The sequence below is a fragment of the Leptonychotes weddellii genome, chromosome 5, assembly GCF_054177405.1.
Source record: "Leptonychotes weddellii isolate Sample4059 chromosome 5, ASM5417740v2, whole genome shotgun sequence".
In the NCBI taxonomy this organism is placed as follows: domain Eukaryota; kingdom Metazoa; phylum Chordata; class Mammalia; order Carnivora; family Phocidae; genus Leptonychotes; species Leptonychotes weddellii.
This window is the reverse complement of record NC_138373.1, coordinates 141,811,406-141,837,058: the sequence shown is the minus strand read 5'-3', so window position 1 is coordinate 141,837,058 and position 25,653 is coordinate 141,811,406. Positions and strand designations below refer to the sequence as shown.

Genomic DNA, 25,653 nt, shown 5'->3' with positions numbered 1-25,653 from the left:
AGGGCTTGTGCATCATGTCAAAGCCAAGAACTGGACAAGTCGTTCTGACCCAAAAGTTTTAGTGGAGCTTGGTAGGAGAAGAGATGTCATGTTGTCCTTTGTTGTGCAGAGTATCATGGTATGAACTTCTCTGTGTGATGGCACCAAAGGGTTCACCTATATCTCTCATCACGTGGAGTCTGAAAGGACATATCTGTGGGATTTTCAGGGTGAGGGGCTAGAAATCTTCCAGTCACATATACAGGATAGAGCCCAAGAAACACTGTTTATTGATGTTAATGAATTTCTACCTTTTCATTTCACTTTCTTCCCCTGTTTTTCCCCAATAGAACATTTTACCACTGGTTTTAAAAGAATAAGGTAAAATTATGTGTATTGATATAGAACATCTGTCAAGATACATTATTGTTAAGTGTGAAAAGATACAGAACAGTGTGAATATTATGCTACCATCTAGATTAAGGGAAGCATACATATACAAGAATACCTCGGAGATATTGCAGATTTAGTTCCAGCCACTACAATAAAGCAAATATCATAATAAAGCAAGTAAAATGAAGTTTTTGATTTCCCAGTCCATATAAAAGTTGTGTTTAACTATACTATAGTCAACTAAGTGTGCAATAGCATTATGTCCTAAAAAATAATGTATAGTTGCCACAAACAAGGCAGGGTTTAGGGGCACCAACCTCCATACAGTCAAAAATCCACATATAACTTGGCTCCTCCAAAATTTAATTCCTAATAACCTATTATTGACCAGAAAATTTACTGACAACAACAGTCAGTTAACACATATTTTGAATGTTATATATATTATATACTGTATTCTTACGATAAAGTAAGCTAGAGAAAAGAAAACGTTATTAAGAAAACCACAAGGAGGGATTCCTGGGTGGCTCAGTTGGTTAAGCGTCAACTCTTGATTTTGGCTCAGGTCATGATCTCAGGGTTGTGAGATTGAGCCATGCGTCAGGCTCACATGCTGGGCATGGAGCCTGCTTAAGATTTTCTCTCTCCCTCTCCCTCTACCCTTCTCTCTCTCTCTCTCAAAATAAATAAATAAATAATCACAAGGAAGAGAAAATATGTTTACAGTACTGTATGTATTTATCGAAAACAACCCACATGTAAATGGACCTGTGTAGTTCAAAATCATGTTGTTCAAGGGTCAACTGTACATCTTTATCAATAAATATTTTATTGCTAAAAAATCCTATCATCTGAGTTTCAGCAAGTCATAATCTTTTTATTGGTGGAGGTCTTGCCTTAATATTGATGACTGCTGACTGATCAGGCTAGTGGTTGTAGAAAGACAGGGTGGCTGTGGCAGTTTCTTAAAATAAGATGACAATGAAGTTTGTCATAATGATTGACTCTCTCATTTGCAAATGATTTCTCTGTAGCATGTGATGCTGTTTGATAGCATTTTACCCACCGTAGAACTTCTTACAAAACTGGAGTCAATCCTCTCAAACCCTGCCATTGCTTTATCAACTAAGTTTATGTAATGTTCTAAATCCTTTGTTGTCATGTCAACAATCTTCACAGCATCTTCACCAGGAACAGATTACACTTCAAGAAACCACTTTCTTTGCTCATCCATAAGAGACAACTCCTCATCCATTAAAGTTTTACCATGAGATTGCAATTCAGTCACATCTTTAGGCTCCACTTCTAATTCTAGTTCTCTTGTTATTTCTACTCCATCTGCAGTTACTTCCTCCACTGAAGTCTTGAACTCCTCAAAGTCATCCATGAGGGTTGGAATCAACTTCTTCCAAACTTCAGTTAATACTGATATTTTGATCTCTTCTCATGAATTCCAAATGTTCTTAATGGCATCTAGAATGGTGAATTCTTTACTTTGCCCTGATCCATCAGAGGAATCACTATGGTAACTATAGCCTTGCAAAATTTATTTCTTAAATAATAAGGCTTGAAAGTCTAAATTATTCCCTGATCTATGGGCTGCAGGATGTTGTGTTAACAGGCATGAAAACATTCATCTCATTGTCCGTCTCCATCAGTGATCTTGGGTGACCAGGTGCATTGTCAATGAGCAGTACTATTTTGAAAGGAATCCTTTTTTCTGAGCAGTAGATCTCAATAGTGGGCTTAAAATATTCAGAAAACTGGGACACCTGGCTGGCTCAATCAGTTAAATATCTGCCTTCGGCTCGGGTCATGATCCCGGGGTCCCAGGATTGAGTCCCACATCAGGCTCCCTGCTCAGCCGGAAGTTCGCTTCTTCCTCTCACTCTGCCTGCTGTCCTCCCTGCTTGTGCTTGCTCTCTCTCTCTGACAAATAAATAAATAAAATCTTAAAAAAAAAAAACTTGGAAAACCATGCTCAGAAAACCATGTTGTAAACAGATGTGCTATCATCCAGACTTTGTTGTTCCATTGATAGAGCACAGACACAGTAGATCTAGCATAACTGTTAAGGGCTCTTGGATTTTCGGAATAGTAAATGAGTATTGGCTTCAACCTAAAGTTAGCTGCGTTAGCCCCTACCAAGAGAGTCAGCCTGTTTGAAACATTGAAGCCAGGCATTGATTTCTTCTCTCTAGCTATGAAAGTCCTAGATGGCATCTTCTTTCAATAGAAAACTGTTTTGTCTACATTGAAAATCTGTTGTTTAGTGTAGTCACCTTCATTAATTGTCTTAGCTAGATCTTCCGGATAACTTGCTGCAGCTTCTATGTCAGCACTTGCTGTTCACCTTGCAATTTTATGTTATGGAGATGACTTCTTTCCTTAAACCTCATGAACTAACCTCTTCTAGCTTCAAATTTTCTTCTACTGCTTCCTCACCTCTGTGAACCTTCATAGAATTGGAGAGAGTTAGGGCCTTGCTCTGCAGTAGGCTTTAGCTTAAGGGAATGTTGTGGCTGGCTTGATTGATCCAGATCACTAAAACTTTCTCCATATTAACAATAAGGCTGTTCCACTTTCTTATCATTTGTGTGTTCACTGGAGTAGCACTTTTCATTTCCTTTATGAACTTTTCTGTTGTATTCACAACTTGCTTACTATTTGGTACAAGAGGCCTCACTTTTGGCCTATCTTGGCTTTTGACATGCCATTCTCACTAAGCTTAATCATTTCTAGTTTTTGATTTAAAGTGAGACACATACGACTCTTCCTTTCACTTGAATACATAGAGACCATTGTAGGGTTATTAACTGGTTTAATTTCAATATTGTTGTCTCAGGGACTAGGAAGGCCCAAGGAGAGGAAGAGACATGTGGGAACAGCTGGTTGATGGAGCCGTCAGAACACACACATTTATTTTTTTTTTAAAGATTTTATTTATTTATTTGAGAGAGAGAGAATGAGAGACAGAGAGCACGAGAGGGAAGAGGGTCAGAGGGAGAAGCAGACCCCCCACTGAGCAGGGAGCCCGATGTGGAACTCGATCCCGGAACTCCAGGATCATGACCTGAGCCGAAGGCAGTCGCTTAACCAACTGAGCCACCCAGGCACCCAGAACACACACATTTATCAATTAAGTTTCCTGTCTTGTAAGGATGCTGTTCATGGGGCCCCCCAAAATTACAATAGCAACATCATAGATCACAGATCACCATAACAAATATAACAATAATGAAAAAGTGTGAAGTATTATGAGAAATACCAAAATGTGACACAGAAACATGAAGTGAACAAATGCTGTTGGAAAAATGGTGTTGCACTATGCAGGGTTGCCACACACCTTTGATTAGTAAAAAACAGAAATATCTGCCAAGTGCAGGAAAGTGAAGCACAATAAACTGAGATTGCCTATGTATGTGTATATGCATAGACTACATTTTGAAGGATACACGAAACTATTTATAGTGATTAATTCTGAGAAGGTGACCCTGGGTATGGAAGTCAGTGTAGGAGAGAGACTTTTCATCCTTTATCCTTTTGTACTGCTTGAACTTATTTTTTTTTTGATATATAAACATATGTAACTTTTAAAAAACTATGCACTGCAAAAAATAAAATTAAAATTGAAAATGACTGATAAATTTGTCTGAACTTCCTCATATTGATTATTACTATCTATCCCAAATAAAAGGAAAAGAACACATCACTTAGAAAATAATATGTAGGGTGCCTGGTTGGCTCAGTTGGTTAAGCATCTGCCTTTGGCTCAGGTCATGATCCCAGGGTCCTGGGATCGAGTCCCGCATTGGGCTCCCTGCTCATCAGGGAGTCTTCTTCTCCCTCTACCCTTCCCCCCCTGCTCATGATCTCTGTCTCTCTCTCAAATAAATAAAATCTTTAAAAAAGAAAATAATATGTAAATATTTTCATATACATATCTATTTCTAAATAAAAGGAGATTTCTCATTTTGGGTAAGTTGGTTTCTTTCCCAGTAGCAGAACCTAGCAATTCTGCTTAAAAAGTCTGGTTCTCATACTTGGATCCAATCTTAGCGCTACCACATACTAGCTCTGCACCTTGGGTAAACTACTTAACCCATCTAACCTTCAGGTTTTTTTTCTTTTTTTTTTTCTTTAAAATGTGGAAGGGATGCCGGGGTGGCTTAGTCAGTTAAGTGTCTGCCTTCCGCTCAGATCATGATCCCGGGGTCCTAGGATCTAGCCCCACGTCTGGCTCCCTGCTCAGTGGGGAGTCTGCTTCTCCCTCTGCCCCTTCCCCTGCTCATGCTCTCTCTCTCAAATAAATAAATAAAATCTTTTAAAAAATGTGGGAGAATAACAGTATGCATTTTATAGGGTTGTTTATGAAGATGGAATGAAGTAAAGTAGTTGACACTGACTGACCCAAAGTAAGCATTTGATAGATGGTATTAGAAAGTGCATATGATGAAAATGAAGGACAAAAATGGGAAAAATTCATGGGGAAAGTCAATATTTGTTTCCCTTTTTGAAAATGTGGACATCCAGTGACAAATATAAATAATAAGACACATTTAGAGAAGTTCCATTTGTGTAATTGCCATCAAGTCATTTCCAGCCAGTGGTTAAAGTTTGAGTCTCTCAAGGATGGCCAACCATTGAGAGCTGAGTGGGGTGTGGGTAAAATGGCAGGACTCCCCAGCCAGCCTAGAAGAGACTAGGCTACCTCTTTCATCTATGTGTGTTTCTTGATGCTTTCACCATTCATAGTTTTTTCACGTCTCATTTAAAAAGGTGGAAAGGGCCATGGATTGAAGAGAAGGAGAAGAGTTCAAGCCTGAATCTAACTACAAGCTGGGTAACCGCGGGGCTGCAATATCCCCACTTACAAAATGAGGAGACTGGCCCCAGTGATCTCCAGTGTTCTTCCAGATTCTATAGAGATGACATTTCCCCCCCCAAAATTTCATTTTAAGTAATCTCTACACCCAACATGGGGCTCGAACCCACAACCCTGAGATCAAGAGTTGCATGCTCTACCAACTGAGCCAGCCAGGTACCTCAAGAGAGATGACAATTTTTAAGAATAACAAAAGCCCCTTCTTAGTCCTAGTGGTCTCCATCAATTGTATATCCTGTGTTGCTCCATTCTGTTGAACTCAGATAGGGAGGTGACAGAGCTTTGCAAAGTCTGAACTAAAAATAACCTCTTTCCATAAATATTTTATCAGAGCTAGAGAAGTAAATAAAATAAAGACAATTAAATTTTTTTTTTAAAGTCTGCTGAGACTTTTCACTTCATTATTTTTTTTGTGAGAAGTTTCCATCAGAGGTGGGTAAACTAAATTAAGAATGGAAATCATTTGGAGTTTAAATAAAACAAACTGATTCAGATCACTAAAACCTACTAACAAGGAGATTCATTGTGATTAATATCTCCATTCAAGTGATACAGTACTTCTACTAGGTGTACTCATTTAGCTCATATTTTCCAGCATTTTGCAGAAATGTTATACTTTATGCATAATCATGATTAAAGTGCTTTACATTTGTGGAGCTGGAACTTCACAGTCTACCAAGAAATTTTTAGTTTGATAACTTACAACCAGAACATCTATCTGGTCAAGAATTTGATAATATACAATATAGCTCTTTTCTCTTGTCAAAAACAATAAATTGATATTTGAGTTAAAGTCTATCTTACAAAACAAATACTGCAAGTTAAAAAAAAAACTTTAATGGAAATGCAAAATAGGGTACTATGTTCTGAAATGCTTCTAACTTTTTTCCCACAATAGTGAGTTAGGCAATAGTCAAAGAACTTCCTTATTTTAACTTTAAAATTTAAAACAACTTCTCTATATCAATAATAAAGACTTTGTTTTTCACCAGAGTTCACTTCATTGTTTGATATGCAACATGGTATTGGGTGTAAGACAGTTTGTTTAACCAAGCTATTGAAATCATGATACAATACTAATTTTTATTCTATAGGACCAATCTCTTATTCTATATAATGCCAAGTTCTCACACGTAACATATTATGTGTATTTGGTGTTTAGAAATTGGGACAGAAACAGTGGTAGCAATTTTCATTGTTTCAGAAACTGCAGAGAGAAATTTGAATTTTAATATAAACTCATTTTAGATATTTTGATATCACTTATTTTTGAAAAGATCACATTGTTTAGATTGAACTGCCTCATATAAGTGGACTGGGGAAATTCCATATTGGATCTTTCCTTCATATTCTAGAAAACAATAGAGTACAGTAAAACATCTGATTTCTCTCTGGAGTGGTAATGCTGAAATGAGTCATTCATTCATTCATTCATTCAACAATGATTTGTTGAGTACTTCCTATATGTGAGGCATTGTATTAAGCCTTTTAGTAAAGAAAACTAACTGGGTACTTGCATATACACAATAACCAATAATTATCTGTAGATGATGGGTCGAACAACAAGCACCAACAATAGATACTTTAATAGAGTGAAAAAAGATGGAGTAGGGGCACTAGGGCAGTCAGAGAAAGCTTTGCTCAGGAGTAAGTGCCTGAAAAGATGTGTTGGATTCATACAGGAGAAAATAAATGGAGAAAGCACCCAGAGAGGAGAAGCAATATACAAAATGTTATAGTGTCAGTCACACAGAAGGCATGTCCAGAAGACATAAAAAGATTATAGAGGACAGTTTTATAATTCCTTGAAGGGTGGTCTGTGGACCAGTAGCATTAACATCCCCGGGACCTTGAAGAAACACAGGATCAGAATCCGATCCCACATGTTCAGGGTCTGTGGGTGCTTTGTATATATACATTAAAGGCTGAAAAGCTCTAATCTAGTCCAATCCTTCCTTTTGCAGAAGAATCTGAACCACAGAGCAGTGGGTGGCTTCCCTGTTAATAGCAGTAAACTTCACTTCAGAACCAACATCTAGAGAGTCCTGGAAACACTGAGTTTCCCCCCAATTCACAATGTTTGCCTAAACTAAAGAGGGGTAGCTAGTAAGTTGGACCTGACTGTGGAAGTATTTGATCACCAAGTTAAGAAGCTCAGGCCTCATCCATTCATGTATTTAACAACCATTTACTCAACTCCAATGTAGTAGCAGTGGGGATGCAGAGAAGAATAAGAAAGGCCCTGCCCTTAAAATCCTCACGTCTTCTGGAAAAGTAAGTAACCAACAATTATAAACATCTTTGGAAAATGAGTTTTAAAGGCTTATGATAGAGAAATTAACATGAGCTTTATTCAGTTAACATTTATTTGGTACCTAGTACATGCTAGACTTTCATTAGAAGCAAAATGGTGGTGTTCAGGGGTATTTGAGAGTGGGGAGAAACAGATGAATCAGTTAAGTGGCTACTGCCTAAGAGTAGGAAGTAAAGGAAGAATGAATAGGGTTTGGTCACTGTGAGGCTGATGGAGGGCCAGAGAAAGGAGCAAGTTTGCATTAACCAGAGGTGGTAAGGCAAGATAGCATTTGGATCACTGAGCAGAGAAATAGGGAAGCTGGGAGAGTGAACCAGATTTGGGGGGTTTTGTTTGTTTTACTCTTCTTTTAGAAGAAAATATAGGTGTAAATCTTCATGAGCTTGGATTAGGCAATAATTTCTTAGATATGACACCAAAAGCACATGCTACAAAAGAAAAAATAGGTAAAATGGACTTCATCAAAATTAAAAGCTGTGCAGGCTCCTGGGTGGCTCAGTTGTTAAGCATCTGCCTTCAGCTCAGGTCATGATCCCAGGGTCCTAGGATGGAGCCCCGCACTGGGCTCCCTGCTCTACGGGAAGCCTGCTTCTCCCTCTCCCACTCCCCCTGCTTGTGTTCCCTCTCTCGCTGTATCTCTCTCTGTCAAATAAATAAAATAAAAATCTTTAAAAAAAAAAAAAGCTGTGCATCAAAGGACTCTATCAACAAAGTGAAAAGACAACTCAAAGAATTGGAAAAGTATTTATTTTGTTTTGTTTTTTTTAAAGATTTTATTTATTTATTCGACAGAGAGAGAGAGACAGTGAGAGCAGGAACACAAGCAGGGGCAGAGAGAGAGGGAGAAGCAGGCTCCCCGCTGAACAGAGAGCCCGATGGTGGGCTCGATCCCAGGACCCTGGGATCATGACCTGAGCTGAAGGCAGCTGCTTAACTGACTGAGCCACCCAGGCACCCCTGGAAAAGTATTTGTAATCATATATTTGATATAGATTTGGTATCCAGAATACGTATAGAAAACTTTTACACTCAACAATAAAAAGATAAATAATGAAAAAATAGGCAATAGATTTGAATAGACATTTCTCCAAAGAAAATATACATATAGCCAATAAGCACATGAAAAGGTTGTTAGTTATCAGGAATTATTATTTATCAGGAATATTAAAATGAAAACCACAATGAGATACCACTCTACACCTACTGTGATGGCCAGATTTTAAAAAATGGAAAATAAGTGTAGGTGAGGATGTGAAAAATAAGATCCCTCAAACTTTGTTGGTGCAAATGTAAAATGGTGCGAAATAGTTTTAGCAAACATTGCAGCTGGAAAACAGTTTGGTAGTTCCTCAAAAAGTTAAACATAGAAAAAAAAAGTTAAACATAAGAGTTACCATATAATTTAGCAACTCCATTTGTAGGTATATACCCCACAAAACTGAAAACACTTATTCCTACAAAAACTTGTACACAAATGTTCATAGCATCATTATTCAAATAGACAAAAGCGAGGACAACCCAAATGTCCATCAACTGATTAATAAACAAAACATGGTATATCTATTTAATAGAATATTATTCAGCCATAGAAAGGAATGAAGTGTTTGATAAATGCTGTAAATGAATGAATCCTGAAAACATTATGCTAAGTAAAATAAGCCAGACAGGGCGCCTGGGTGGCTCAGTTGGTTAAGTGACTGCCTTCGGCTCAGGTCATGATCCCAGGGTCCTGGGATCGAGTCCCGCATCGGGTTCCCGGCTCAGCGGGGAGCCTGCTTCTCCCTCTGACCCTCTCCTCTCTCATGCTGTTTCTCTCTCGCTCGCTCTCCAATAAATAAATAAATAAAATCTTTAAAAAAAAAAAAATAAGCCAGACAAAAATTGGACAAATATTGTGTGGTCCCACTTATCTGAAATATCTAGAATAGGCAAATTCATAGTGATAGAAAATAGATTAGAGGTTACAAGACACTAGGGGAGGGATCAGCTGGGGAATTATTGCTTAATGGGTACAGAGTTTTTGTTTGGGGTGAAGAAAATGTTCTGAAATTTGGGTGATCATTGCAAACCTTGTGAATATACTAAAAGTCACTTAATTGTACACTTAAAATTGGGAATTTTATTGTATGTGATTACAACTCAATAAGAAAAAAAGACCTTTATTTTTATTTACTTTTTAAAAAAGATTTATTTATTTTGAGAGAGCACAGGGGTGGGGGCAGGAGGGGCAAGGGGGAGTGAAGGAGAGAATCTTCAAGCAGACTCCCCGCTGAGCACAGAACCCAACATGGGGCTCCATTTCATGACCCTGAGATCATGACCTGAGCCGAAATCAAGAGTTGGGCGCTTAACCGGCTAAGCCACCCAGGCGCTCCAAGAAAAAAAAAAAACCACACACAAAAACCTTTAAAGAGAACTTCTTCTCTGTTGGCAAAATACATGTCATTGAAAGGAAACATTTGAAATATAAATAGACATCTTGCTTTGTGAAAATCACATGCCTAGTTATGATTTCAAAATGCTCCTTAGTTTACAATTATACATAGTATGATGAGCCCTTCTGAAGCTTATATTTATTATATATTTATATTTATTATATTTGATAGGTTTCCGCTTCATGGAATATAATCTGAGCAAAAGAATGTAACTTCCACGAGGTAATGAAACATACAAAAATGTTAAGTTTCCAACTTTGGAAACTACAGATTCTTGAGTCATGGTCATGTGTTTGAAAATCAATTTACCAAATGTATAGATCATGGCTCAGTTACAGAAAGCATCATAACCTAGTTACTCCAGGTCTGGAAGTTAAATGATCAGGGTTGCTGTCCTGGCTCTGTTTCTTAGCTTGTTTCTACTTCATCTATAATTGAGGTGGCAGGAATTGAGGTTCCTTTTAGCTTTAAAATTCTGAACTTATTTGATCTTATTGTGACTTTATAGTCAAAGGACTTTTGAACTTCTTTTACTTGCTTGGACTGCATTAAAACATTCACATTTTAAAATTTAGTAAATTATTATTGGACCATGAGATTTGAAAAGGATTAAATTATCCACTCAGCTTTTAATTGGACCAATTGATCTCAGTCTATGGAGAATTAGTTTGAAGCAATACCACCACCTGGTGGCCTCTCCTCAAATAAGACAACCTCCTCGAAAACGATAGTTCGGCCTCTATCAAACTATGACAGGTGGTTCGGATGTATCTATTTTAGGAAACACGTTTAATTATATTGCACAATATATGTTTAAGTTAACTAACGCTTATAGCATTCGCCTTAACAACTTATTTTATAATTCAACAAATTCTCTCAACAAATATTTTAGTGCCCAAGTACAAGAACAAAACAGTGAAAAAAACCCACAAAAATATTGCCATTCACAGATAATATATAATAGGTATAGTAAATAAACACATTATGTTTAGTGGCAAGTTCTAAAAAAAAACAGGACAAGGAGGATGTTGGGTAGGTTGCAACTTTAAATAGAATGACATTTGAGCAAAGACTTGAAAGGTGAGGTCAATTCTATGTGCTTGTCTGAATAATAAAATTTCACAGACTTACAATCTAAATATTTAGTTTTAATTCTAGCCTGCCACTATAATTCTGTTTCCCCAAGTATTTCTTTTTAATAAGCAGGAACTGTAATACCAGGCCAATATTAATAAGAATGACTACATTTTGAAAAATGATATTGCCCTAAAGATAAGTATCTTTCCTAGGTAATGACTGTCTTTAGTACCAGAAAAGATACAGGAAGTGGAATTTTTGTTATCTTACTTTTCACAACCTTAAATTTTCCTTTACACATTGAAAACTATGTTCCCATTAAAGTAGGAACTGCTCTAGTCTTAGGAATTGAGATTGAGAGAAGGGAGGAGAAAGTAGAGGTGCGATGTTATCACCAATAAAGATTAACTAAGTTTCTCTAAGCAGTTTATGGCTTTGCTTTTATGTCTCAGCATTTTATGAAACAATTTAAATTCTTTTTTTTTTTTAAGATTTTATTTATTTATTTGAGACAGAGAGAATGAGAGAGAGAGAGCACATGAGAGGGGGGAGGGTCAGAGGGAGAAGCAGGCTTCCCACTGAGCAGGGAGCCCGATGCGGGACTCGATCCCTGGACTCCAGGATCATGACCTGAGCCGAAGGCAGTCGCTTAACCAACTGAGCCACCCAGGCGCCCCGAAACAATTTAAATTTTCTGTCTTAAACACCCTTGGGTTAATGAGTGCACCCTTGAGAGTAGGGTTTTAGACAATTTAATAGGCATAGCATAAGGCCTTGAACATAGTAAGTGGTCAGGAAAGTTATTTTAGTTGTCCTAAATCTACATTAGAAAAAAAATTTAAAGGTAATATCTTAATATTTGGGGATTTTTCTTTAGATCAAAGGTTTCTGAATGGAGAAGAATTTTTGATGCAACCAGGAAATGAGATCAAATCTTAACAGACAAAGCAAAGAGTTAAATGGGTAAAATTTAAAAATAAAGTGTTTCAGGGCACCTGGATGGCTCAGTCGTTAAGCGTCTAACTCCGTTTGGCTCAGGTCATGATCTCATGGGCCCTGACATCCAGCCCTGCCCTTAGCGAGTGTGAGGACTCTCTTCCTCTGCTCCCTGCCCCCCATGAATATACATCTTTAAAGAAAAATAAAGTTTTTGATCAAATCACCTAAAGAGTTTTTATTACACTGTTTCCATAGTGACTTGTAATTAGGTGCTTAATACACATTATGAAAGGCTGAAATGCCACCTAATAGTATTAACAATGCTTTTTAATCTGCATATAGCACTTCAGTTTACACAGCGTCCTCACATAGGTTTCATTTGTTTATTTGGTTCAGAATATGCGGTGCAAATATAAACTTTACAGCTATCTTTCCTTTTAGTTCTCCCATAAAGGGAATTTGTATTTTCAGACAACTATGTGCATTATACTGGAAACATAAATCTGACATGGACAAAATTTGAAGTGGCAATGGTCAAGATATGACAAATGGCAGCAGCTAATCTTGGTGAAGATATGGACTGCAGGTGGGTGAAGAACAGGTGAAAAAGGTCAGTGGAATCTCAGCCCACTTAAGTCCAACAGCTGGGACAACGTAAAGGTCCAGGTGTTTAAAGAGTCACTCAACTCTCTCCATAAATAAATAAATAAATAGATAAATAAAATAAAATAAAAAACAAATAAAACCAAACTTTTCCTTGTGAGGAAAATTTCTGTGAATTTATGATTTAGAAGTGGGGAAGGGAGGCGAGAGCAACAGGCAAATCTGGTTCAATGCTTAGGCAGCTGGAAAGGTCTGAAAATTGAAGGAAAAAACAAAACAGTCCATAAACTCTGTTGAATGGATGAAAATCTCTAAATAAAAACATAATATGCAAAAATTATATTTGGAAGGAGGCCTAAGAGTTTACAAAGGTGACTTCTACGAAGAACTGTGGCATTGGGGGCTAGGGATAGGTTTACTTTTCTATGTACCTTTACGAATTTTTAAGACACGCACGCTCAACCTTAGAAAGATTAGAGTCTAGGAGAATCCCTTCTTCCCATCCTCCAAGTATCTCTTCCTTCCTTCCAGTACAATTTCCTGTCAAGACCGGCAATACTCTCGACGCCCCTTGAGGGAACAGGTCCTCAGTCCTTGTGAGCTGAACCAGTTCCTCCGTACTGCCTATCCCAGAAAGGGGGTCAGTTAGGTGGAAGAAAGGGGTGAAGGGCTCTAACGCTGACCCTACAGGCTATTGCGACTCCAAAAACCTCCAGTTAGCGGCCTCAGGTGTAAGGTTGATTAGCATTGGCCGCGCGGGGCTGTTCCTATTATTACGTAGTTCTATTTCCGTGTGGGAGAAAGCACCCAGGGAAAGGTGCGTCGCCCCCGCACGGCGCTTTAGGACCTGCAACTTCCACGACGCTGCACCCTGAGCCGGCGTCCAGTTGGGCTACAGCATCGAGGCCCGACTCGAATTCTTGGTTGGCAGATTCGCCACTGTTGCGTGTCAGAATTTAAAATGAAAATTCGAATTTCTCTATTTTGGAAACCCTTTCAGTACAAGAAAACAGAAGCAAGAGAGATTTGGGGTCCTTGAATATTTTTATCCTCTGGCTTCCACCCAGCGGGCCGGGAAGTTTCGTCGAAAGTGACGACGCGGACGCTCAGGTCGCCGTTCCTGGCGCATAGTCGCCGCGACCCGTCGCTCCCGCCCACGCCGGGAGTCCGACGTGGAAGTTGGTGACCGACCGGACTTCCAAGGGATCCGCCTGGGAGCCGGAGCCATAGGCCAAGGCGAGCAGAGGTGGCGGCGCCGAGGCTCGAATAGGAGTCGCTGCCAAGGCCGGGGGCCTGTCTCTCACCACCGATAAGGGCGGACAGGCGGTTCATCATGGGTGAGGGATCCGAGAAGGGCTCCCGGGCGCGCTGGAGGGGCTGCGGCCGACGGCTGGGGTCAGGAGGAGGAGAGGGCCCCGCCTGGGAAGCCCCAGAGTAGCCAGCTTTTCAGGCGCGGGTCGCTGAGGACTTAACTTACCTTGGCTTTTCACCTGTGGGGGTGGACCCTGCCTCGAGCTTTTGCTCCTGCCCTCACTCTTGTTCCTTTCACCCCAGAAGGGTGAGGGGGTGGGGGTAGCGCGGGCCCGGAGAGCGCTGCGGCCTGGGAACCCGGCCCTGAGCCCTTTCCCCTGACCATGAACTTTTCCCTCACCTCCTCAGACCCAGCTCGACTTGGGGGGCAGAGTTGGCCTTGAGAAGCTTGGCAATTTGTCGGTCGCAGGTGCGCTGAGGTTTCTTGCGTGAAAGATGAGATCTGACCCCACAGTGGAAGCTTGATTCTCTCCTCCTGGCCCTTGGGATTGCGTCAATTTAAAAAATCCAAAAGGAATTGTTGCTCACAGTGTTTTATAGCCAACTTGGCATTTGCCTGCTTATCTGTAGCTTTTCATGTAGATGATAGAGTAAGGTGGAGAAGGAAATGGGGAGGGTACTGGTCATTACTGGTCAGTGAGTGAAATTTTAATATCGATATTTGGAGTGCTAATTGAGGGCACTACATTGTCATCACAAGCACAAGCTAGCTTCCCTCCCCGCTGGAATCCAAATGAAGGTGCAGATTTTTAAACTGGTTTACAACTGTCCAAATGATGCAAATTCTTTGGATTATTTTAATTCCTCTACCATTTTCTGGGGGATTTACTTCTTGCCCTGGATCATAAATGCTTTCCTGTCTTTTTCCATACCTCCCTTTAGGTTTTTTTTTTTTCCTTAAAGATTTTATTTTTATTTTTTATTTTTTTTCAAAGATTTTATTTATTCATCTGAGACACAGAGATACAGAGAGAGAGAGAGAGAGCATGAGCCGTGGGAGAGGCAGAGGGAGAGGGAGAAGCAGACTCCCGGCTGAACCAGGAGCCCCATGTGGGGCTCGATCCCAGGACTCTGGGATCATGACCTGAGCTGAAGGCAGACGCTTAACCATCTGAGCCACCCAGGCGCCCCTAAAGATTTTATTTTTAAGTAATCTCTACACTCAAGGTGGGGCTCAGATTTACAGCTGCGAGATTAAGAGTAGCATCCTCTACAGACTGAGCTAGCCAGGTGCCCCAGTTTGTTGTTGTTGTTGTTGTTTTTAAGGTGTAAAAGGTAGAAAGGATTTTGTCAAGTTACACACCTTCTGTTACACTTTCCCAAGGTTCTCTGGCCCATGGTGTCTTCGTTTTTCCAAATTTGTGGCTCTTAATTGTGCCATTTCTTTGTCAGATAACCATGTATTGCATGTGACATCACTTCAGTTGTCAACTGTTTTTTTGTTTTTTTTTTTATTGTTAATGTAACTTTCTTTTAACCTTCTCTAATGGCTTTTGGTGGGGAAGGGCCAAAGTGTTTTTTTTCTGGTAATCATTAAAGAAAAAATGTATTTTAAAAAAGCTTCTGTGGTGCCTGGGTGGCTCAGTTGGTTGAGCCTCCCGCTCTTGATTTCGGCTCAGGTCATGATCTCAGGGTGGAGAGATCCAGCCCTGTGTTGGCTCTGTGCTGGGTGTGGAGCCTGCTTGGAATTCTCTCTCCCTCTCCCTCTGTCTCCCACCATGCTTTCGCTGTGCGCTCTCTCTCTTAAAACAAAAAACCCTTTCTTTTGTTGTAAAGAGTAATAAAGACTAAATCACCACCTCCCCTACTCTTAGGGATTTCTTATTTAAATGCAATCCAAATGAATCACCGCCTTAATCTGTTAAACCAGGAGGCCCTGCTGAGACAAAGGATAATTTTTTAATTTTTTCCAGGTTTCTTGAGGTATGAATGACAAAACTGCATATATTTAAGGGGTACAATGTGATGTTTTGATATACATTGTGAAATGATTACCACAATCAAGCTAATTAATACCTCTGTCACCCAAAACCAAAGACCCCATAATACCTCTGTCACTTTACATTAGCTTTTTTGTGTGTTTGGTAAGAACACTTTCAGATCTACTCTCTTAGCAAATTTCAAGTGTACAATACATTGGTTTGCTGTAGTTACCATGCTGTTCACTGGGTCTCCAGAACTTACTCATTTTATAAGGAAAGTTAGTACCCTTGACTGACCTCTCTCCCATTTCTTCCACTCCCCAAGCATCTGATAACCACCATTCTATCATTCAGTCACCAGTGGTGATTCTGATAATCACCACTCTGTTCACAAGTGCTTTTATATTACACATTACCTTATGTACAAGAAACTTTCTGGAAATATTTCATGGTACAGTGAATGTAGCTTTATTATTTTTTTAAATGAGTTTTCTTTCAAAAATAGATTTTGTTATTTTGGGCTTCTGTGTCTCAATTTATTTTGCAAGTTATATTGCTTACAGAGAAATCTCAGTGATTGAAGGTAGTTATGATGGTGCTCTTGTCAGTGATAATAATTGCTTTTCACATGTGAGAACCTCATTGTCCCACTGTCATTCTGATTTGTCCCTTGGTGTTTAGGGGTTGTGAGATCATGCTAAGGTATCTATATTCTCATGATTAGAAAGTGAGCTCCAGGGCGTGCCTGAGTGGCTCAGGAGGTTAAGCAGCTGCCTTTGGCTCAGGTTATGATCTAAGGTTCCTGGGATCAAGCCCTGCATCGCTCTGCATCAGGCTCCTTTCCCTCTCCCTCTGCTGCTCCCCTGCTTGTGCTCTCGCTCTTCTTCTCTCAAAGAAATAAAATCTTAAAAAAAAAAGTGAGCTCCATGAGGACAGTGGTTCTTGTTTCTCTTATTCTGGAATATATCTTCTTGTGCCTTCCTGACACAGTATCTAGGACATGGTGACAATCAGTAATTACTTGTTTGATGTTGGTTAATATGTATCATTGGGAGCAAAGTTACGCACCTAAGAATTGAGAATATTACAGTAATATTTAATTTGGTATAGCTTTCAAAAGGCAAGATTAAATGTTTTGTGGACTTAGTTCACAAAATGATATTGAATGAATTTTTTTCTTTTATTATTTTTTCAGGTGGCTTTTTCTCAAGTATTTTTTCCAGTCTGTTTGGAACTCGGGAAATGAGGATTTTAATTTTGGGATTAGATGGAGCAGGAAAAACTACAATTTTATACAGATTACAGGTTGGAGAAGTCGTTACTACTATTCCTAGTAAGTGTTGGTATGATAAACTAATTGTAGGGGTTTTTGTTTTCCATCTAATGTAACTTTATTTCTGATTAAGTAATTCATATAATGTAATTTTAATATAGTAAGGTTTGTAAACTTCTAGTGTGGACATAATATTGATAACATTTTTTATACATTTAGAGGCAATTTGTAAACCCCTGTGCATAGCTGGGTTTTGCTATTTTTAAAGTTGGCTAGAGTTAAGCCACTTAATCTCATTGAGAGCCAGTATCTTTATTGATAAAATGAAGATAATACCCACTGACTTTAAGGGGGAAATACATGAAGTACATAAAATACTTTGTAAACCTTTTTAAAGAATTATATAGGTGTTAAGTGGTATTATTGCATCTGATGTGCTTTTTCCCCCTGTATTTGTTACTATTTTAATTAAGATTTGTTTCTCTTAAGTAATTCTATTGATTGCTTGTAAAGAACTGAGGGGAAGAGACTGACTCTTGAATTAATCTGGTACCTAAAAGTATCAAGAGAAGAAATACCTCAACTTTAAATAAGTTGTTGATATTTTAGAAGGATATTCTTAAACAGTCCTGTTTGACTACATGAGAATACTGTTCTACTTTTTAAATTTGTTGACGTGAATTTACTTAGAGAAGATTAATATATTTAAACTAAGTTTAAGAGTTTGTAGCGTTGGCTCAAGAGTATTAAATTATGCCTCTAAAATCACTCTGTCATGCAAGGTATTTCTATATTTAGTAGTATTTAAATTTCCAGATTAAAAAAAAAAGTCTAGGTTTTATGAGAGAAGAACTTTTTAAACCCTGTGGCTTCTGTTATTTCTTTGTGCCACCTTCAAAAAATTTCAGTTCCCTTGGTTTTTGCTTCTCAAAATCACCCATCTTTATTATGGTTAAGTCTTGGCCCCTGCAGTGCACATAGCCCAGTGGACTGCATTTCAGTGAATACACTTTACAGCATACTCTTGTCCTGTGCATATAAACAGAGTTTGTAATCGAGGTAAGATGGTGATTACACTCCTACTTAATTCTAAGGGAGACATCATGAACTTGCTTTTTAGTTTTTCACTCAGGTTTATTATAGCTATTTTTTAGTTGTGATAGGGAATGCTTACCATATACTCATTAGCATCATTTACCAATATAGACTTAAATTTAAAACAAAAATTAATTGTCCAGTTATAGCTATGTCATTTTTTACTTTTTTTTAAGCTTCTAAAATCTTAGTAGTCAGTTTTTTCAGCATTCTCTGTATCCTTCCTTAGATTCTTTTCAGTGAAAATAGTATCCTGCCTCAGCTGTGTGATGCTAGAGCTCCACCTAAAAAGAATGTCAGGGAAAAGAGATGGGACATCTCCCCTTTGATCATCCAGCCATGACCTTATTACAAATGAGCTCTTGAGGAAGTCTGCAGAGGGTCTGTGAGGTTGCCACACTTAGAGAACCCAGTTTCCATAAAGTGGTATATAGCTGTTACTGAATCCTTACCCACTAAAGTTTAGAATTTGGGCTATCTTGGTTTTGTTCCCTGTTTACTTGCTGCCTATCAAAATTCCATTTTTGGTAATATATCTACGGCTGTTCTTTCTAAACATAACCTTCTAAACACTAGTATGCCAGGATTGTATTATACAGGGAGTTTAACATAGTAGGATTTCTATTGAGCTAAAAATTCTGTATTTGCAGAGGTAATTGGGGATTCTTATATAACCTGAAAGTGGTGCTGAACTTGCTAATGGATGGTGTGTGTGTATAGCAAAGCAACTGTTTTGTCGTAAATGGAATAATATTTTAACCAATAATGTGATTCAGTAGTAATTTTATTAATTGCTAAAATTGGATTGCATACTTTGAAGGTAGAACGCATTAGTCTACATATACTACTGATTTTGATTTCTCTTCTAGCTATTGGATTTAATGTTGAGACGGTAACATACAAGAACCTTAAATTCCAAGTCTGGGATTTAGGAGGACAGACAAGTATCAGGTATGGTACAGAGACCAGATTACTTTGTAGTATTGAACATTTATTGGCCCTTTTAAGGTTAAGAGCAATAAACCAAGTATGTTTTCTTTTGTAATTTAAATGGAAGCCACTTAATTTAAAATGAGGTAAAACTGCTTATTTGCTCAGTTGAACTAAAATAAAATTTAAGGAAGCCAGTTCTTCAGATATCACCTTAATGACAAATTTTTTCATGAAAATCTCAAGATCTACTTCAGTAGTTTTTAACTGAAAAGGGTCTTCCATTTAGTTCTTGCCACTTTGTGAAACAGACTGTTTTGGATTTATAAAAATAACTTTCAATCCACCATTTAGGGCTAATGTGAACATAGATGCCCTCTAGAACTTAGGTCTCCTGCCCAGCATTCTGTGCTTGGCATGGCAACTGTGGATGTTTGGTGACTGTCAGTGTTGCTCACTATGGTACCTACTTAAAACATAAGTAGTACATTCTTCCAAACATCCTGCTGCCTTTTAACTTGTTTTATTTTTTGAACTGCTTTTGAGTCCCTCTTTAATTTTAGCCATTTCTACTTCATGAAGTCTTCTGTAGTCAATTTAATGTCTGCTATATAAAATCATATTAAAAGTTTTTTAAGAACCCATTCCTTAAGGAGATTTAGAGTTAGAGATTTATTAGATGTTAATAGTAAGGTCCGTGTATAACTTTATCTCAGTACAGTTAGTGATTTTATAGATTGATTATAAAGTACTTTCTTAGCCTAAAGTCTGAACTCATTTTGAAACTTCTTGATCCTGTGATTTAATGTTTATCATTCCACCCCCATCACATCTGAAGGATATGATACATACCATCAGAAACAATGAATCATGGCATTGATTCTAACATGGGGGGGTGGCAAGATTGGCATGTAAACCCCCCACTCCCCATCATTGCCAAGTCCTAGCATATAAATTAACATAGCAGGTTGTTTTTCTTTCAAATAATAATATATTCTCCCTTTCTGAATTTTCTTTAGGCCATACTGGAGATGTTACTATTCAAACACAGATGCAGTCATTTATGTAGTAGACAGTTGTGACCGAGACCGAATCGGCATTTCCAAATCAGAGTTAGTTGCCATGTTGGAGGTGAGAAAACTTTATTCGAATGTGGGGAAATCTTTTACGTTTGCTTGCTAGTTTTCATTGTTACCACATGTAGGAATAATTAAAAGGAAAGCAGGGATTTTTCCCCCCCTTGTCGTTAGTATAATTTTCTTTTATACAAATTATTTCCTCTTCCAGAAATTCTGTTGGGAAGAAGAAGGAGACAAAAAGACCAAAAAAAAAAAAAAAAAATCAAATCCAGCCATGTAACTTCCTTTAAACTAGATTTCTTGATTTCTAGGAAGCTCAGAGCTGAACTCTTTCTAAACTGAAAACTATTTTAAGTTACTCCTGTGAAGTGCTTTTTTATAAAATCTATTTCTAGTTGTATAAGTTAGTTTATGGAAGCAGATGAGGGTATAAATAATAAGAAAGCCTATTTGTTTGTTTTAGAATTTCTGGGTTTCTGGCACACCTCTGGCCCTTGTTTATTTATCTCTTCCAGGTTTTTCATTCTTTATTCTTCCCTGTGTTTACAGTCCTTTAGCCATACTGACCTTTCTGTTCTTTGGATACACTAAGCTTGTACACTGATCACTTGGCTTAGGGCTTTTTGCACCTCCTCATCTTTCTGCTTGTAATGCTCTTCCTCCAGATCTTTGCATGGCTACCTTCTTGGCATGTTTTATCTCCCGTTTCTGCCTCAGAGAGCAGCCTCAGTTATTTTCTAACACCTTATTCTACCTTATTTTTTGTACCACTTACTGTTTCTTTGTTATTTTAAAATATATTTGTTTGCTTATATATGTCTCCCACCCTAAAATGTAAGTTGAATTTACCCTAATATTCCTGATGTGTGGAACAGTGTACAACAACTTAAAACATTGTAGTCACTGAAGATAATTTATTGGCTAACTAAATTCAGAGGATGCATTAATCAAAAGTTTAAAAAATCTCCAGTTGTTAAATAAGCTTTTCGAATGTACTTATGGTTAATTTAATAATGAAATTACCTTTGCTTGAGAAAATCAGAAGAGTACGTTCCCTTTTCCTATGAGAACTATGATTCTGAATTAGCCAATCACTGAATGCTTAAATACAAGTTTTCTAGGCCATTTGATTACCTAGGTAGAAACATTTTTGGAATACTTTGAACTTCTGATTTCTTGACTACTGACTTAATGGCTTCTGAGTTACAAATTGCAGACCTAATTGTTTTAAACTTTTGCTTAATTTTTTTCACAGCATAGCATCATATTTATCATAAGAGCTTCTTAGACCAAATTTAAGTATAAGGAATTTTAAGGTACTGTTTAACCCATCAGTGTAATGGGTTTTTTAAAATAAAACCTTTAGTTAGATGTAATTCAAATGGTATGGATTTTTATCATAAAAAGTACTGCGTAAAAGAAATGCGTTATTAGCTTCAGTTTACAGTTCTTGAGTTGTGCTAGCAGGATTGTTATTTTTGATATTAGGATTTGACTTGTATAATTGTATGAGAACTAAAAATTGTATTCATTCTTTAGGAAGTAATTTTTAATTGATCCAGTCAATAAATATATAATGTAAAGTACATGTAGCATATGATCAGGTCTGTTATCTATTACATTCAAACTTACAGACAAAACCACTGTAAGTGATCCCATTTTTGTACACAAAAATAAATTCTTCCTGGAGTAAAGAATTAAATGTAAAAAACAGAAATGTAAAAAATAGAAAATGTAAAAAATACAAATCCAAGAATATGTAAGTGACTATGGTTAACATTTCTGGATAGGGAAGGTCTTTCTAAATCAAAGGATTGGAAGGAATTATAAAAGAAAAGATAGATTTAATTATATTAATACAAACAAAAACCCTGCAAATACAAATTAGCGTAAAACAGGGAACCAGGACATAGTTTTACAACCAGTGACTAAAGATTAGTGTTCTTAATCATATCAAGACCCTTTGCAAATAAATAGAAAACTGAGCAAAAGGCATGAACTTACAGTGCACACGAGAAAACTGTATTGCTGATAACATTTGCATTTCTAATATACTCTGATAATAAATAAGTAATGAGATGCTGTGTTTGGAAAAATATGTAATTTCTAATTCTTCCAAGGCTGCATTGAAGAACAGTACTGTCATACACTGTTGATGGGGTCTAAAGTGTTATAACCTTTCTGGAAAGCGGTTTATTAATATATATATAACAATAACCCAAAAAAAGTTCATACTTTGATTCTACTTTTGGAGAATTTATTAAGGAAATAGAGATTCACACAAAGATTTCTGTGTAATGACTGTGTCCCTTGAGTTTCTGTAATAGTCAAGTAAAAAGAATCTAGTAAGAGTCTAATACTGGAGAACAGTAGTTATATAGTTTATGGTGTATGCATTCATAGTATAGATATATTTAACCATTAAATTTTTTTTGAAAATTTTGATTGGGAAAATATCCATGATTTAATGTTTATTTTTTAGAGCAGGGTATAGAACTGTATGTAAATGTGATCTCAAATGTATAAATGTATTTATTAATAAACTATAAGTATCTGAATTACAAAGCAGTAGAAAATACCCAGAATGTTAAGAGTGATCATGTTTGGGAGATAGGATTATGGACGAAGCTTCTTTTCTATAATTTCAAATGATTTATAATGAACATTATAGATTCATAATTAGGGAATATACTCTTAAAATAATGTATTTGTTGGCATTTCTTTCTAAACTCAAGGAAGCAAATTCATTAGAGAAAATTAAATACCTTCTATTTTATTTAGGAAGAAGAACTGAGAAAAGCCATTTTAGTGGTGTTTGCAAATAAGCAGGACATGGAACAGGCCATGACTCCCTCAGAGATGGCAAATTCACTTGGGTTGCCTGTGTTGAAGGACCGAAAATGGCAAATATTCAAAACTTCAGCAACCAAAGGCACTGGCCTTGATGAGGCAATGGAATGGTTAAGTATATTTCCAGAAGTCATTTGTGCATTTGTTCGTGTGTGCAGCTGTTTGCACACATGTGTGATTTTCTCTTAGTCTTAAGGATGAAATTCAGATTACTTAGCAGCTTATATTAAGTTCTTCCAGCCTTTTCTTCCACTGGTCTTCCATATACATCAGCTATTATTTCAATCACACCTACCTGATTATAGTTAGATAACCCAGTCTTCTGCCTTTTTTTTAACTTCTCCCTTCCTCACCACATTCTCCATTCCTTATCCTTCAGGACTTAGGTTAAGACTGTCTTCTTCTCAAGAACCTTCCCTTGCATGTCTCCATGCCCACTGCCTTACCACACACATAGTTGGATGTCCTTGTCACAGACCAGTGATATAGTAGTTACACTATCCTGTAATTGATTAGTGCATCTGCTCATTAGATTTTAAGCTCCATGAGGACTGAGACTAGTTTTCACCTCTGAGTTATCCACATCTAGCCATGCTGCAGTAGTTACAGCCCGGAAAGAAGATATTTGGTCTTTTTGATCATTCAGAGCATAGACAAAAGTGAAAGCTAAAAGGCTTTCATGGAACTTGGGTTCATAACATCATTCTGCAGTGTAACTGTCTTAGCCTTCGTCATTTAAAGTGCTTTGGAATCCACTTTCCGTATAAAACTTATCATAAATGATCATGCTGTATACCTGAAAGTTTGAAGTTAATGTTATGAAACTGTCATTTTCTCTTCACAGGTTAGTTGAAACGTTAAAGAGCAGACAGTAATTCAGTCACTTCTACCCCTGTGAAATGAAGACTCCATCACATATCCCTTTGGAAACAGTTAAGTGTGCTTCATGCTACTAAATGTTAAAACTGTGTGATTATTGGCATATACTGAACTGACTGCAGTATTTGTAATAAATATAAAAAATAAGTATTTGGTTGGAAGGGTAGTTCACCCATGATTGAACCAACTGAATGTCTGTTCTGTGTAATGTAAAATCTTTCCTTGCTTTCTTAAGTATATATTCTATTTGTAAGGAATTCTTATTCAAATAGAGTCCTATTAAAGAATGTACTCTTATTGAGGAAAAACCCTCCTATTTTTGAATTAGTGGTTGCCGCTTGTTTGTATACACTAATAAATATCTTAACTCAGATTTTTTTCCCCTAAAATGAATTAAGTTCTTCCAAAGATTAGACTTAGTAGAGTAGGAACACAGTGTGGGTAATACAGTCTTCATTTGTTTAATGACCACTTTATTTAAGCTGTTTTGTTTAAAAGCTTTTGGGTATAGGCATGAAGCTGAAAAATTATTTTGGTGGTTAACCTCACTGACGTCTGTAATTGTCATTTTATAGTACTTTATAGTAGCCAAAAAATTTTTCATATATACAGGAATCCTGTGATGTAGGTAGGACAGGTTGTAATGTCTTTGTTTTATGGACATGGACCCAAGGTTCTGATAAGTTGGCTTGCTCAGGGCCACCTGCTTGTGAAGTCAGAACAGGGCTGAAAGTGAGATTTCATTGTCAAGCTCATCCCATAAAGTATACCATAAATTCCTGAAAATGTCAACACTGGTAACACAGACAACCTTAATTGCTTAAATAAAATTATGCTAATTGAAGTAGACACGGTACATTCAAAATAATTTCTATAAATTTGTCTATACTAGTAGAGGTAGTAAAAACAATCCTAAATGGTTATATTTGATGGAATCCACAATGTATTAAAGGAAATTTAAAAAAATCTGTATTAAGAAGCATTGTAAGAGATGTCTTTACTGTCTTTCATTTCTTTTCTCTGTAATTGGACATGTAAATTTGGTGAAAAGTCAAAACAATTACTGGTTGTACAGGGAGAAATGGAGCATTCTTGGTTTTAAAAAGTAGACTTACTGCTGGGGTATCAAAAACAATTATGTTCAGGGGCGCCTGGGTGGCTCAGTCGGTTAAGCGGCTGCCTTCGGCTCAGGTCATGATCCCAGGATCCTGGGATCGAGCCCCGCATCGGGCTCCTTCCTCAGCGGGGAGCCTGCTTCTCCCTCTCCCTCTGCCTGCCACTCCACCTGCTTGTGCTCTCCCTCTCTATCTCTGTCAAATAAATAAAAAAAAAAAAAAAAAAAAAAAAATCTTAAAAAAAAAAAAACAATTATGTTCAGAGGAACTTTTCAGACTGCCCACCCAGTCTACCACAGGATTGTCTATAATGGTGACAGAATATGGTCCCTTGTATTTACTTAAACTTGGGGGAATCTTTAAGTTGGACAACCAGCATTTAAAAAACTTGATGCCCGGGGCACCTGGGTGGCTCAGTCGTTGAGCATCTGCCTTTCGTCTCAGGTCGTGACCCCAGCGACCTGGGATCAAGCCCCGCATCAGGTTCCCTGCTCCGCAGGAAGCCTGCTTCTCTCTCTCCCGCTCCCCCTGCTTGTGTTCCCTCTCTCGCTGTGTCTCTCTCTGTCAAATAAAT

At 37.6% G+C, this 25,653-nt stretch overlaps 1 protein-coding gene and 1 long non-coding RNA gene across 2 annotated transcripts; one reads left to right on the top strand and one right to left on the bottom strand.

The window, feature by feature from the left end:
* Positions 1-13,747: 13,747 nt before the first annotated feature.
* Positions 13,748-24,337, top strand: ARL1 (ARF like GTPase 1). Its single transcript, XM_006731291.3, has 6 exons — positions 13,748-13,962; positions 17,054-17,191; positions 19,096-19,177; positions 20,176-20,287; positions 23,017-23,195; positions 23,930-24,337. The coding sequence occupies exons 1-6, from the start codon at positions 13,959-13,961 to the stop codon at positions 23,958-23,960; spliced, it is 546 nt and encodes a 181-aa protein (XP_006731354.1). The 5' UTR covers positions 13,748-13,958; the 3' UTR covers positions 23,961-24,337.
* Positions 22,060-25,647, bottom strand: LOC145721882 (uncharacterized). Its single transcript, XR_014145876.1, has 2 exons — positions 25,349-25,647; positions 22,060-25,115 (listed from the first exon to the last, which is right to left on the bottom strand). It is a non-coding gene; the product is annotated as an uncharacterized LOC145721882 (long non-coding RNA).
* Positions 25,648-25,653: the final 6 nt, after the last annotated feature.